This window comes from Bos indicus, chromosome 13, assembly GCF_029378745.1.
Source record: "Bos indicus isolate NIAB-ARS_2022 breed Sahiwal x Tharparkar chromosome 13, NIAB-ARS_B.indTharparkar_mat_pri_1.0, whole genome shotgun sequence".
Taxonomy (NCBI): Eukaryota; Metazoa; Chordata; class Mammalia; order Artiodactyla; family Bovidae; genus Bos; species Bos indicus.
In genome coordinates, this window is record NC_091772.1 from 18,389,955 (window position 1) to 18,404,878 (window position 14,924).

Below are 14,924 nucleotides of genomic sequence, written 5' to 3' on the forward strand. Positions count from 1 at the left end.
CCTGCATTCCTACATGAAAGCAATCTTATTTTAAAAACTTTATATACATACACACAGATATACTATACCTAATATGGAGAAGCTCTATACAGTCAGCAAAAACGAGACCAGGAGCTGACTATGGCTCAGATCATAAACTCCTTATTGCCAAATTCAGATTTAAATTGAAGAAAGTAGAGAAAACCATTAGACGATTCCTGTATGACCTAAATCAGATCCCTTACATTATACAGTGGAAGTGACAAATAGATTCAAGGGATTGGGTTCAAGGAATTAGTTGTGATAGAGTGCCTGATGAACTATGTACGGAGGTTTGTGACATTGTACAGGAGGCAGTAATCAAGACCATCCCCAAGGGAAAAAATGCAAAAAGTCAAAATGGTTGTCTGGGGAGGCCTTACAGATGGCTGTAAAAAGAAGAAAAGCGAAAGGCAAAGGAGAAAAGGAAAGATAAACCTATTTGAATGCAAAATTCCAAAGAATAGCAGAATAGCAAGGAGAGATAAGAAAGCCTTCCTCAGTGATCAGTGCAAAGAAATAGAGGAAAACAATAGAACATGAAAAACTAGTGATCTCTTCAAGAAATTTAGAGATATCAAGGGAACATTTCATGCAAAGATGGGCTCAATAAAGGACAGAAATGGTATGGACCTAAAAGAAGCAGAAGATATTAAGAAGAGGTGGCAAGAATACACAGAAGAACTGTACAAAAAAGATCTTCATGGCCCAGATAACCATGATGGTGTGATCACTCACCTAGAACCAGACATCCTGGAATGTGAAGTCAAGTGGGCCTTAGGACGCATCACTATGACCAAAGGCTAGTGGAGGTGATGGAATTCCAGTTGAGCTATTTCAAATCCTAAAAGATGATGCTGTGAAAGTGCTACACTCAGTATGCCAGCAAATTTGAAAAACTCAGCAGTGGCCACAGGACTGGAAAAGGTCAGTTTTCATTCCAATCCCAAAGAAAAGCAATCCCAAAGAATGCTCAAACTACTGCACAATTGCACTCATCTCACATGCGTAATGCTCAAAACTCTCCAAGCCAGGCTTCAACAGTATGTGAACTGTGAACTTCCAGATGTTCAAGCTGGTTTTAGAAAAGGCACAGGAACCAGAGATCAAATTGCCAACATTTGCTGGATCATCTAAAAAGCAAGAGAGTCCCAGAAAAACATCTATTTCTGCTTTATTGACTATGCAAAAGCCTTTGACTGTATGGATGACAACAAACTTTGGAAAATTCTTAGAAATGGGAATACCAGACCACCTGACCTGCCTCTTGAGAAACCTGTATGCAGGTCAGGAGCAACAGTTAGAACTGGACATGGAACAACAGACTGGTTCCAAATTGGGAAAGGAGTACATCAAGGCTGTATATTGTCACTCTGCTTATTTTACTTATATGCAGAGTACATCTTGAGAAATGCTGGACTGGATGAAGCACAAACTGGAATCAAGATTTCTTGGAGAAATATCAATAACCTCAGATATGCAGATGACACCACGCATATGGCAGAGAGTGAGAAAGAACTAAAGAGGCTCTTGATGAAAGGGAAAGAAGAGAGTGAAAAAGTCAACTTAAAACTCAGCATTCAAAAAACTAAGATCATGACATCTGGTCCTGTCACTTCATGGCAAATAGATGGGGAAACAATGGAAACAGTGTCAGACTTTATTTTTTTGGGCTCCAAAATCACTGCAGATGGTGACTGCAGCCATGAAATTAAAATATACTTGCTCCTTGGAAGAAAAGCTATGATCAACCTAGATGGCATATTAAAAAGTGGAGACATTACTTTGCTGACAAAGGTCTGTCTAGTCAAAGCTATGGTTTTTCCAGTGGTCATGTATGGATGTGAGAGTTGAACTATAAAGAAAGCTGGGAGCTGAAGAATTGATACGTTGAACTGTGGTGTTGGAGAAGACTCTTGAGAGTCCCTTGGACTGGATCAAACCAGTCAGTCCTAAGGGAAATCAGTCCTAACTATTCATTGGAACGGAGAAGGCAGTGGCACCCCACTCCAGTACTCTTGCCTGGAAAATCTCATGGACGGAGGAGCCTGGTAGGCTGCAGTCCATGGGGTCTCAAAGAGTCAGACATGCCTGAGCGACTTCACTTTCACTTTTCACTTTCATGCATTGGAGAAGGAAATGGCAACCCACTCCAGTGTTCTTGCCTGGAGAATCCCAGGGATGGGGGAGCCTGGTGGGCTGCCGTCTATGGGGTCGCACAGAGTCAGACACGACTGAAGCGACTTAACAGCGTTCATTGGAAGGACTGATGCTGAAGCCTGAAACTCCAGTACTTGGGCCACCTGATGTGAAGAACTGACTCATTGGAAAAGACCCTGATGCTGGGAAAGATTGAAGGCCGGAGGAGAAGGGGACAACAGAGGATTAGGTGGTTGCATGGCATCACTGACTCGATGGACACGAATTTGAGTAAGCTCTGGGAGTTGGTGATGGACAGGGAGGCCTGGAGTGCTGCAGTCCATGGGATTGCAAAGTCGGACACAACTGAGTGACTGAACTGAACTGAATATAATGTATGTATATGAAAGTGAAAGTTGCTCAGTCATGTCCGACCCTTTGCAACCCCTTGATCTGTACAGTCCATGGAATTCTCCAGGCCAGAATACTGAAGTGGGTAACCTTTCCCTTCTCCAGGGGATCTTCCCAACCCAGGGATTGAACCTAGGTCTCCCACATTGGAAATGGAGTCTTTACCAGCTGAGCCACAAGGGAAGCCCAAGAATACTGGAATGGGTAGCCTATCCCTTCTCCAGCAGATCTTTCCAACCCAGGAATCGAACTGGGGTCTCCTGCGTTGCAGGTGGATTCTTTACCAACTGAGCTATCAGGGAAGCCCTAAAAGAGTGATCTGCCCTTTCTGAGGTTCAAACTCAGGACCTTCAGATTGAGACTGACATGCTGCCTCCTGTGTTAAGAGGGCAGACATGTATATTATATGTATATTATAGCATTAATAATATCATTATATAGGTAAAAACGCAGTGTGACCTCCAGCACCCAGGATATATACTCTGGAAAAAACCCACAGCATTCCAGTACTTTAGTTTCTTAGTATTTGGGAGGTTAAAGCGGTCTCTAGGAACCCTCAGCCACTGGTAGCTGGAGAGAGGGGTGGGTGGCTGTCTCACCAGCTCTGCCCAGTGTTTGCCAGGCACCGTGGCTGGGAGGGCCTGGGGGCAGCCCTGGCAGACTGCTGACCTGCCTTCACCTTCTACCACAGGGATATTCCACATGAAGGAAGGGAGTGGGGTTGAGGCCTGGTCTCTGGGTTGAAGGGCCCTATAAGGAGGCTTTATGGACAGAGTAGACCCTGCAGGAACCAGAGACTCTTTTCGTCTAAAGGGAAGATGAGACGTGAAGGTATTACGTGGGTGAAGGTTCCTGTCGTCTCCTGCTCACTGCCCCCTCCAGCAGTGCCCTGGGGCTGAAGGATGGCTGCCTCACTGAACAAGGTGTGTGTTCTCTAGAAAGGCTGGGATTTCATAAGAGTGATTCAACTTCTTGTCAGTGCCTAACCCAGTTGTTAATATTAAACCAAATGTTGGTGCAGGAACAGTGAAGTTCTTTGAATTCATTACTGTTGCAGCTGTCAGTAAGAAACATTCGATAAGCTATCTGTGTTCTAGTCACTACAGATACAGAAAATGATGGTAACTTTTCTAGAAGACTTCATAGTTTGCAGAGATCTTTTACATTTTTAGTGTTATTTGGTGCCCCAAACATGCCTATCAGACCGGTGGGGCAGATATAATAGATGTGGAAACTGGTATTCAGCGGTAAAGGGACCCACTGACGCTGTGCTGGTAATCATTGATGGAGCACAGACTTTATGCAAGATTTCTAACATCTGATTTCTTGTACTTTCCATTGTATCTAGATGATAATTGATAGTGGATTTTGCCTTTGAAGAGCTTATTATTGAATTAGTCTCTTTTAAGTTTTGTGTGTGTGCGTGTGGAACATCATGAACTGTTTCTGATTGGAATCTTAGTAAAAACTTTAAAAAGTGTTTAAAGTTACTTGTGCATGAATGAGGTTGGGCTAGGCAAGTACTTAGGTACTTTTAAGGCTATTTTAACTAAAATAATGAGTAAAAAGAGAAGAGAAGGAATTGGTCATAGAAGATGACAAAGAGAAAATGAGCATAAGTTAAAATGGAATAATTAAATGTGTTCTTATTCTACAGAATATATAGTTACTTGTTAGTTTGGAAATGGGTTTGAGATAGCTAGCTTCCTAGAAAAGTCCCTTCAGTTATTGATATTTCTAAAATGTTTATTGTTTGATCTAAGATGATCCAATTACTCTTCACCTGATCATGAGTTTTCTGCTCCTCCCCTGAAATAAAAAAAAGTCTGCGCAAACAGCAAACTTGAAATCTCAGTTTTAAAATTTTATTTTGAAAAATAAAGACCTGTGTCCCTAATTGTTCTACAGCCAGTTTCTCTCCTTTTCCTGTTATTTTGCCCAGGAATATAAGGTTGACTTCTGATACTCAGATATTAAGTAGAAATTTTAGCAGTGATAAATCTTTCATATTTTGAAACTGAAAAAAAAAGCCCACCACTCTCCTCTGAAGATTGTGCAGCACCATATGTTAGCACTTAATTTTTTACAAAGCATTTGTAGGGTGTGTGACTTACCTTATGTGGTCCTGTCCTGTCACATGTTGGGTCAGTGTCCTTCATTCTGTGTGTACTATAAGAGTGAAATAAAGGTTTTCCATTTTTTAACTTGAGTTCAAACTTGAGTTAAATCTCATTTGTTTTAAAGTAATGTGAATATGAAAACCTTAACAATTTAACTAGAGATATCTATGCTTTATGTGTGGCCTATCCTGAACCCCTTGGAGAAAGACTTTATACAGAAACTAAGATTTTTTTGGAAAATCATGTACGGCATTTGCACAAGGTAAGGACTGCTGTATACATGATGTAAGTGTATTTGTGGCTAGATAGTTATTTGACTAGTTCACTGTTTTCCAGTGCAGAACTTGTATCAAATTAAGGTTATTTGTTTTGTTTCCTAAATAGCATTTTTCTAAAATGTATTTAAGAGCTATGAGTCCAGCACTGTGTGGTTAGGTTCTCCAAGGGAAATCAGTTTAGTTATTCAAGGTCATGCTACTAGTAAGTGAGGAGAGTTTCAAATCAAGATTTGTTCAACTTGAAATCAAGTCCTCACATGTTCTTCGGATGGTGTTTGTAGAACCAGGTTTTTTTGTTTTTACTGTCTCTTCCCCACCTCTTGGTGAATCTCTGTAATCAACCTTTTAGCTGCCTCTTAAAATCCTATGTAAGGTCTTGAAAATCCTAGGATTAAAAAGGAGAATGGTAAATGAGAAAGTACGACAGGAACTCCCCGTGACCAGTTATTTCGGTCAGTGTGCCATGCACGTGAAGGAAACATTACAGACTTGATGAGCTGTGTATACGCATTGACAAATTTGCAGTATTTGGCTAATGGCAGCATTTCTAACTTATTTCGGATTAGTGACCTTATCAGGAACTGTATGAGATCATTTATTGTTTGAGCTAGAAACTTTTGACCACCTTTTATTAGCCCTGTGACTCTGGGCAACTCACTTAACCTACCTCACTTAACCTGGATTGAACTTTAAGTTCTTTTATCTATAAAATAGAGATAAAGTAACATAAACTGTGTAGTTGTCTAACCCTGCACATGACTAGGATGAGGCCTTTTTCAAAGAGTAATAAGTAGAGCACAATTGATCCTGTGATATTTCCCTTCTAACCTTTGAAGAAAAGCTAATTTTTCAAAGCCTGTTTTATCTGTTTATTATTATTTCTAAATAGGGTAAGTCCCTAGACTTAGAATGACTAGGTCTTAAGTCATGAACAATTTTTATTGTTTTGACTTAACGCGGTTGGTCTTCCATGTCTGTGTCTTCCATACTGGTGGATGTGGAGGCCTGACTGGAGGGGAGTTGAGCCTCTGTGGGTTTTGGTATCCATGGGGCATCCTACAAACAGTCCCTGCTGATACTCAGGAATGACTGTAGTAAGAAATTGTTTCTGGATTTATATTTTATCCCACCAGCCGCAGAAGTTCCTAAGGGGGCCCTATTTCCCTAGCATTGTTAACACTGTGCCATGTCAGTCTCTCAGTCGTGTCCGTCTGTGTGATGCCATGGACCATAGCCTGCCAGGCTGTCCATGGAATTTCCCAGACAAGCATACTGGAGTTGGTTGCCCTTTCCTAATCTTAGGGAGTCTTCCTGACCCAGGAATTGAACCTGTGTCTCCTGCATTGGCAGGTGGATTCTGTACCGCACTATGCCACCTGGGAAGTGTGGCATTATTAATAGTGGTTGGGATATTTAATTTATCTACCACATGGTAGGCAAAAAAAGTACTGTTTGTCGGCTGTTCCTATCATTGTGAGCTTTAATTGTTTAAATCCCAAGTTTAAAAGCATAGCATTTCATCAGAGTTACTAGATGAGCATTGAGGTCAGGACTTGCCCAAGGTCACACGGACAGTTGATGGAAGGATAGTTGAGGTACAAGAAGGGGTGACTTTGGGAATGTCCGTCCTAGCCAGTGAATTTTTGTTGTTATACTGAATTTCAATTAAAAAGTTCAGGCCTCAGATTTCAGCCTGATTTTCATTTTTCAAAAAATAGTAGGCTTTTATTTTTATTTTATTAAGTAAATATACAATACCTTATTTGGAGAATGTGGAAAAATGGTCAATTTTCATAGTCTTATTCAGAAAAGTGAATAATGTGAGGTAATGACGTACAACTAGCAGTCTGATCAAAATTGATGGACATGGGGAAAAAGAGAGATACATGGCAATAGAATTACATTCTGTTTTAATCTGACATAGTATTCTAGCCCAAGAAACAGCATCAAACCATTACATTTTGTTTTTTTTATCTTAGGAAATGAAGCATTTACTCTGTAATGTGGATATTTCATTTTCATCTCTAAGATTCATGTTTTTTTTTTCCTAGCTCTTTCATTGTTACTGAAGGTAGTTAAATTAATTTTTTTTTAATTTAAATTTATTTATTTTAATCGGAGACTAATTACTTTACAATATTGTATTGGTTCTGCCACACATCAACATGAATCCACCACGGGCGTACATGTGTTCCCCATCCTGAACCCCTCTCCCTCTTCCCTCCCCGTACCATCCCTCCAGGTCATCCCAGTGCACCAGCCCCAAGCATCCTGTATCGAACCTGGACTGGTGATCCATTTCTTATATGCTATTATACATGTTTCAATGCCATTCCCCCAAATCATTCCACCCTCTCCCTCTCCCACAGAGTCCAAAGACTGTTCTATACATCTGGGTCTCTTTTGCTGTCTCGCATACAGGGTTATCATTACCATCTTTCTAAATTCCATATATATGCGTTAGTATACTGTATAGGTATTTTTCTTTCTGGCTTCACTCTGTATAATCGGCTCCAGTTTCATCCACCTCATTAGAACTGATTCAAATGTATTCTTTTTAATGGCTGAGTAATACTCCATTGTGTATATGTACCACAGCTTTCTTATCCATTCATCTGTTGATGGACATCTAGGTTGCTTCCATGTCCTGGCTAGAAGGTAGTTAAATTAGAATGTAATCTGTAAATATGATATACAATGCTCAAATTATGTCACTTATGTAAGAACATTAGTTTTTGATACATTTCATCGCTTACAAATGAAAATGACCACTGCTTTGTGAGTAAAAAGCGTTTTTTTCTTTAGAGAGTTCTGGAGTCTGAAGAGCAAGTGCTTGTTATGTACCATAGGTATTGGGAGGAGTACAGCAAGGGTGCAGACTATATGGACTGCCTGTACAGGTAAGTGCGCTGCACTCTCACTCCCCTCACAGACGCTGCCTGTACAGGTAAGTGCGCTTCACTCTCACTCCCCTCACAGACGCCCATGTTTGGCAGTTGAAGGAGTTTTTGCTTTTATGACCTATTAAAATGCACAGAACTGAAGCATTTCATGATGTATGGGCTTTTCTCTGCTAAGGGGAAAGGTCTGTAGTGCGGGTCATGTGGATATCTGGGAGCCAGGCCATGTGTGGACACTTAGTCTGTGAAAACTGAAGCTGTATTTGATGGCATAGCTCTGTTTCTTCAGTTGTCTGGGACTGGGTAGCACGCATTAAATCTTGACAGATCTAAAGTGAAACTTGAGCTTGGATGAAACGTGTAGTGGGTCTAAGCCAGCACCCTCCTCCAGCGTGTTCCTCTTTGACTCCAGGATTCAGTATTTTGTGTCTCATGGAGGTACCCAGCCTCATCTCGTCCTGCCATTCCTCACGCCATTCTGTCCGTCTGTCTGGATTGCCTTTCTTCCTTTCCCTGAGTGACTAATCCCCATTCCCTGCCCTGAACTTCTTGCCTCAGTCTCCTGCTTAGATCTCCTGCCTTAACTGCCCCCTCCTGCATGTTTCCACGGCCCTCTGGCCTGGTGCTCTCTGACTCATTCACACCAACACTGGAAATAGGTACTGGGGTACACAGGCAGAATTGCATTTATTGAAGGATCGTGGATAAATAAAGGAATGATGCTGGCCCCAGAGGCCTGTGATGGCTGCAGTGAGAACTGCAGCCCCTTCTGTGTTGTGGCTTGGGCCACAGATGAACCGCTGCCTCAGTTTCTTACTGAGGAGAAACTGAGAAGCCGAGCTGACTTGCACATTTACATGGTGCTTTGCAGGAAGCCAAACCGGGGCCAAAGTATGGTCACCTCCTCGTGTTTGTCCTTCTTTGCTTTATGGGTTTTTTGGTTCCTTTTGTTTTTATATTACCGTTGGACTTTACTAGATGTAGGTTGCTTATGTTAGAAACTGGAGCTTAATTCTAAATAGCCAGTAGCTCTGTTTCTTCTTAGAAGAGTAAAATGTAATAAAACCAAACCAGAAACCAGCAATGGCTAACAAAGGCATGGCTTACTGTGGCTTTGGCTTTTATAAAATGGTGTCTGCCATCCATTAAACATCCTGACCATTTGATTTTTTTCCCGACCTCATCCACCAAACTTACCTAGTCATAAATAGAACTTTGAGAATCCCTTAGCTGAACTATGAGGGAGAACAGAGGGAGGTTTAAGGATCAGAGTGAGGGTGCATGAGTGCCTTTTCACCTGCTGAGAAGCTGGGGCTGCTTATGTACAGATGACAAAAGAAAGCACTTCACCCGTGTGTGGGCAGTGGGACCCCTCAGTAGCTGAGATGCTTCAGCAAAGATCCAAGTTATTTTTCTGTTCTTTCTTAGTTTTCTGAGACAGCATTCTCTTGGTTCTTCTGCATCTCTCTTGACCAAAATCAGTTTGGTGCTGTTGAAATTAGTACTATTAAAGAACTTTTATTAAGTTTTATAATATATATGATGCACACATATATATGTGTGCGTATGATAAAATCATATGAGGTGATTTTTTACAGTGGAGGAAAACTGTGGGTCATAGAGGTTAAATGTCTTTGCTCAGAGTCCCTGAGCTGGAAAAATGACAAGGGGAGAATTTAAACCAAGATCAGCCTGATCAACGGCTTTATTCTGCCTAGTCTCATTCTAGATAGAGACTGTCGTCATGTAGGTTCTATTTTCATTCCTTAGCCACACTCCTTATTCTTTCTAGGATGATCTCAGTTACTCCTGGTTTTAACTATAACCTGTATATCGATTACCACCAAAATAGACGTTTATTTCAGGTAGCCTCAGCTTCAGAGGAGTATTCTTAGCTGACAGCCTGTACCTCTAAGGTGTTCTGTGGGTACATAGTACTGCTGCACATGTTTATCTTTTATGCATGTTATCTTTTATGTTTATGATAAACGTGTTATCTTTTATGCATACACTGCCTCCAGTAATGCTTATCTCAGTTAATGGTAGTAATAGACACCCAGATGTATGTGCCAGAAGTCGCTTATCCTTCACCTGAGGTTATCTTCTCTGCCTGACGGCTCTTGGTCAAATCCTCCAAATGTCTCTTGAATTTATTATTTCCTTTGCATTGCTATTATAGTATGGTAGTTCGACCTTTTTATCATTTCTCACCTGTATGTTAATGATAATGTAACCAGTTTCCCAGCTTTTGATTTCTAATTTAGTAAATTTCTTAAGTGCAAATTTGATCATTTAGTACCTTTCCACTGTCTGTAGCAAAGGCTTAGAGTCAATGGCTCACAGGATTCACTTGGAGTGTTTTGTTTGACCTCCATGTGGTTGGCTTCATGTGATAATCATCATTGCTTAATTATACGGGTAGACTGAGTCATGAGATCTCACGAAGGTACATTTGGCAGTAATTAGATGAAAAGTGTTTGATACTTGTTGGATAGTAGGTTATCCAGGCTATTTTGTTAGCAATCTCAGTCTATAAGGAAATCTGTATAAAGAAATGTAAAGGAAAAAAAATCAGTTTTGTTTCAAAATTATTTTTCAATGTTACTTTGAAGTAATTTCTAGCCTCTTCTTTACTCTGGTTGATTTATAAGATGGATGTGCCTTAGCATAGGTGACTTAAGGATTCTGATCTTAAAGGAAAATAATAATGTTCCTGTCCCACTTTTCCTGCTACTCCATACCTGTTTAGGCCCTGCTGGCCCTTGATGGAACTGCTGGGACACAAGGTTACTTGTTTAGTCCTAAGTTGTGTCCGACTCTTTTCGACCTCATGGACTGGAGCAGTTAGCTTGAGACCTAACAACTCCTGAAATCTAGCAGGTATTAGCATGAGAACAGTTCTCGTAATGCAATTCTCTTAAGATAGGTTGAAATGCCTGATTTCTTAGAGGCTTCAAATTTACCTTTAGGCTCTTAGTTCTTGTTAGTTAATGCTGTTGGGTTACTGCTAGTACTCCAGAAAAGCAAAGGATAATAATTAACCACTTTGAGCCAGGATGAATTATAAAAATGTGTACTACTGCACAAGTTGCACCTGAGCAGTGAAGGTATTACCTGTGCAAAAGAGTAAAGACTATTTAAAGAATTTATTGGAAGCTATTTTACGATCTCATAGTATATATATGTTTGTTTAAAAACAAATGTGTGGTTAATAAATTCTACTGTAAAACGCTACAGTGACTTAGAAATTAAGAATCATGTCTGAATCAAAATGAACAACTACCCTACTGTTTTCAGTTATATCTATAAATTATTTTAAAAGCTTCTTTATCAAGCTTAAGCTGTCAAGAGTAGAATATCTGGAATGAGAAGGATCTAGATAATAAAAGTTAGTTTAAAATTTATCCCATGAGGGAAAGAGACTAGTGACTGGTCTTCTGAAATAACACAGCGTATGAAGCTCCCCTGACACAGGGTACTGGCTCTGAAATATACACACAGACCTTGGGAAGGGATCAGTGAATCCAGACTTCTGCAGATCTAGCAGCTTCTCTCCCAAGTCAGCAGTGCTAAGAAGTTTACATTTAATATAGGAATAAGGGGGCTGCTGTAGGCTTCTGGATAGGAAGTTGGTATCCTGAAAATAGTTTTCAGATGAATGAGAGATGCCAGAAATGGGAAACAGAGACCAGTCATGAGAATGTTGATGCGCTTGATCCAAACGAAGAGTCAACAAATGTATTGAAAGTGAAAAAAGAAAACAATGGGAGGAGGTGATGAATAGTTTAGAACAGGAGGACCAGCTGATGAAAAGGAGATAAAATGGAGCGTGAGGTGAGTGGTGCTCGCTCAATTCTAGGTAGGATTGCTGATGGCCATGGTATGCTGACCGGAAAAAGAGTGGTTTGGAGCAGAGGCTCTTTCAGAAAGGCACATGTAATGGTGCAGGTATGACAGTTAAGTTCCCCCTGCTCAGAAATGTTACATTTCTTCCTGTTGTTATGTCCTGCCAGATGGGTAAGCTCACCGGGCAGAAACTACATTTTTGTTTTCCTTTTTTCTGTCCCCATTGCCTTGTTGTACCTGGCGCGTAGTATGCATTTGGTCAGTACTCGCTGAATGAGAGAGGGAGCCCTTGTGAATTTTCTGAGTCAGCTCTGCCACTTAGTAGTGGATGGACCTCTGCCGAATTCTTTAAACTCTCTAAGCTGCAGTTTTCTTACACATAAAATGGGGATCCTAATGGTACCACAAATACCTGCCTCCTATTATTCAGCCAGCAGCAATGCTTAGGGCTGTCTCTGACGCGTAATAGGCACTCCATAAATATTAGTGACTGTTTTTATTTCCTGACATTCATGGCTTTTATGATCTGGCTCCAGGCTGCTTTTCCACACTTGTGTTCTACTGTTAGCTTTTGCCATCCATGCTTGCTGGAAAGTTACCCGTTTATTCATTTTGTTAATTCGAAGAAGTATTTTTCAAGGACTGCCTGTCTGCCTGCCACTGTTCTGGATACTGTCTGGCAGCCCTCACATTCTAGAGAGTATGTGTAGACAAAGAAAGAACAGGGTTATTTCACATGGTGGCAAGTACTGTGAAGAAAAGAAAACAGTTGTGTATCAGACACTAACTTCACAGGAGGGTGGGGAGTGAAGGCTGGTTTGGCTTGGGGGTCAGGTCAGGCCTGAGAGGTGTGTGAGCCAAGACCAGAGTGACCTAGGCCAGAGGTGCCTCCCTGCCCCAGAGTCTGGTTTCAGGTGAAGCAGGCATTTTCTCTTGAGCTGAGGCTTCCTCTCTCTCTCCTGGAGTTCCCCTTTGCTCAGCTGGAAGCATGGTTGGAAACCCAGCAGGAAATTACAGGGGTTATAGTGAGAATGGAAGGGAAGGTTCATTGGTACTTGGAAGGAAATGAGTTTGTAAGCAGTGGACAGAAGAGACTAAAATGTTGAATGAAGCTCCACAGTGTAAGCCCTGGAGGCCAGAGCTTGAAGTGAGTGAGCGTGGGAGGGAATGTGTGTAAACGATTGTGGCCTTGTGCTTTATTATTTCCCATCGTTTCCTAGAATTGGCAGAGGAGTTACGCCGTTGAGATTTTTGTTGTCTTTGCTTTCAGTTTCAGTTGTCTGTGAACACTGAGTAGACCTTTGATTTCGATGCAGCAAACGTGTGTGTTTTAATACAGAGATTTCGTGGTTGTTGCCTAAATACTTGTATCGTCAATAGCCGTTTTCACCTTGGCAGAACCTGTCCAACGAATAGTTTTAGGAGGTGAGCACGAAGGGCCTTGTGAAATCTGGGATGGTGGCAAATGGTACTTGAGTATTGCGCACCCTTTGCACACATTTCCTTTAATCTTAGAACTCTGTCATCTCAGAGATTCTAAGAGTTCATCACAGTCAGTCTTTTTTTATAAAGCTGTTTCCCTCTGGTTGACACGGTGGTCTTAATTCTGTCCATTTTTCCTTCTACCTGTCTGTAACAGTCTACTCCATTTTCTTACCTAGTGATTGTGATTTTGTTTTTGGTTCAAAAATGAAAAGTTACATATTTAATGGTGATAAAATATAAATTAGAGAACTTACTTGAATTTGATCTTTTTAAGCATTTTCTGTTTAATTCTTTGCAAAGTGAACTCAGCTTATTTAAGGAGAATCTGAGAATGAGCAAATTAACTTGTAGAGGGTCTGACCCTTGGATAGCAGGTCTAAGAGTATTAGAAATTTTGGGAGCAAAACCCTTGAGTTTTTTTAAGTGGGACTGTGGTAATAGGATTTTTTTTTCCCCTACCCTAGAGGTCTTATTTTTTGTCTTTTAGGGCCTTGCAAAGAGAGTTTGGCTGATAATTTTTATCTTTTTTAAAAATTATATTTCTAATTTCTTTGGGGTGTATTACTGAACTATTCTGTAGTTGATTATAACTCTAAAGTTATTGTTCTAAAATTCCAAGTTATTTCTTTTCCTACTGATTTTGACATAGCATCTTGATAGTACATTTGTTTTTCAGGTATCTCAACACACAGTTTATTAAAAAGAATAAACTGACAGAAGCTGACCTTCAGTATGGTTATGGTGGTGTAGATATGAATGAACCACTGATGGAAATAGGAGAGGTAGGACATTCTTTAAAGACTGGCAAACATAAACCTGTTTTTATATACCGAAGTAACGTGATCCACTGTCTTCCTAAGAACGCTGAGTTAACTGTCTTAAAATTGTCAAGATTTAAAACATCATAAATGTTAAATAAATACTGTTATGATTTACTAAGACTTTCACATAGATGAGAAGAACAGAAAAGATGTGGGAAAAGTATTATTTTAATAATTAAATTAATGGTGGATGAATGACAGAAGGTTAATAGTTTTACTGTATGAAGAAGCTCATAAAATATATTTAGAAAATGTTGAGACTCTTATAGTTTACAATTTAAAAAAAATGTGAAGGACATGGACTTCAAAGAGAACCCAGAAGAGATGAAATAGAAATCTGTGGATGCAGCAAACTTATTTTAACTAAGGTTTTATAAAAATCATTTATTTCTGTAAGATTTCCAGTTAATGATAAAACCTTAATTCTGTTCCTTATTCAGAATGTCCGACATGTGAGCCAGTGTCATTTTAAATTAAGCCATTTATTTTCCTTATGTATATTCAGTTTTTATTTGAGTTTTGAAATAAAGTTATAAATACTTCTTCTGATGGGTATTTACTTTTACAAATGTTTAAAGCAAACACTTTAATTCACTGAGTAATTCAGTGAGTCAAATACTGAGTAATTCAGCCTTAATGATTTTCATTTTTCCTGGCAGCTAGCATTGGACATGTGGAGGAAATTGATGGTTGAACCACTTCAGGCCATCCTTATCCGAATGTTGCTCCGAGAAATCAAAAAGTGAGTGTTGACATCGATCTTCTTAAGTTGGTTCTGATTTGCTGATTGAAATGGTTTAAAATAGTGAACACTGGCCTGGCTGTCCACTGCACATAGGCCCCATTTTACTGTAATGACCCTCTTTTTCCATTTTAATAAAGCCAGTATTTTAAAGTGGTTTTATA

At 40.1% G+C, this 14,924-nt stretch overlaps 1 protein-coding gene across 5 annotated transcripts in view; it reads left to right on the forward strand.

Annotated features, from left to right (window-relative positions):
• Positions 1-14,924, forward strand: part of CUL2 (cullin 2) — a 71,749-nt gene that overhangs the window by 19,628 nt on the left and 37,197 nt on the right. For 4 of the 5 annotated variants that reach the window (XM_019972992.2, XM_019972990.2, XM_070800770.1 and 1 more), the window contains 4 exons: positions 4,848-4,950; positions 7,772-7,866; positions 13,874-13,979; positions 14,678-14,760. In XM_019972992.2, coding sequence (XP_019828551.1) covers positions 4,848-4,950; positions 7,772-7,866; positions 13,874-13,979; positions 14,678-14,760 — 387 coding nt within the window. Of the gene's footprint in view, positions 1-4,847; positions 4,951-7,771; positions 7,867-7,921; positions 13,138-13,873; positions 13,980-14,677; positions 14,761-14,924 lie in introns of those variants that run through there. The other variant, XM_070800771.1, reaches the window with a different exon arrangement.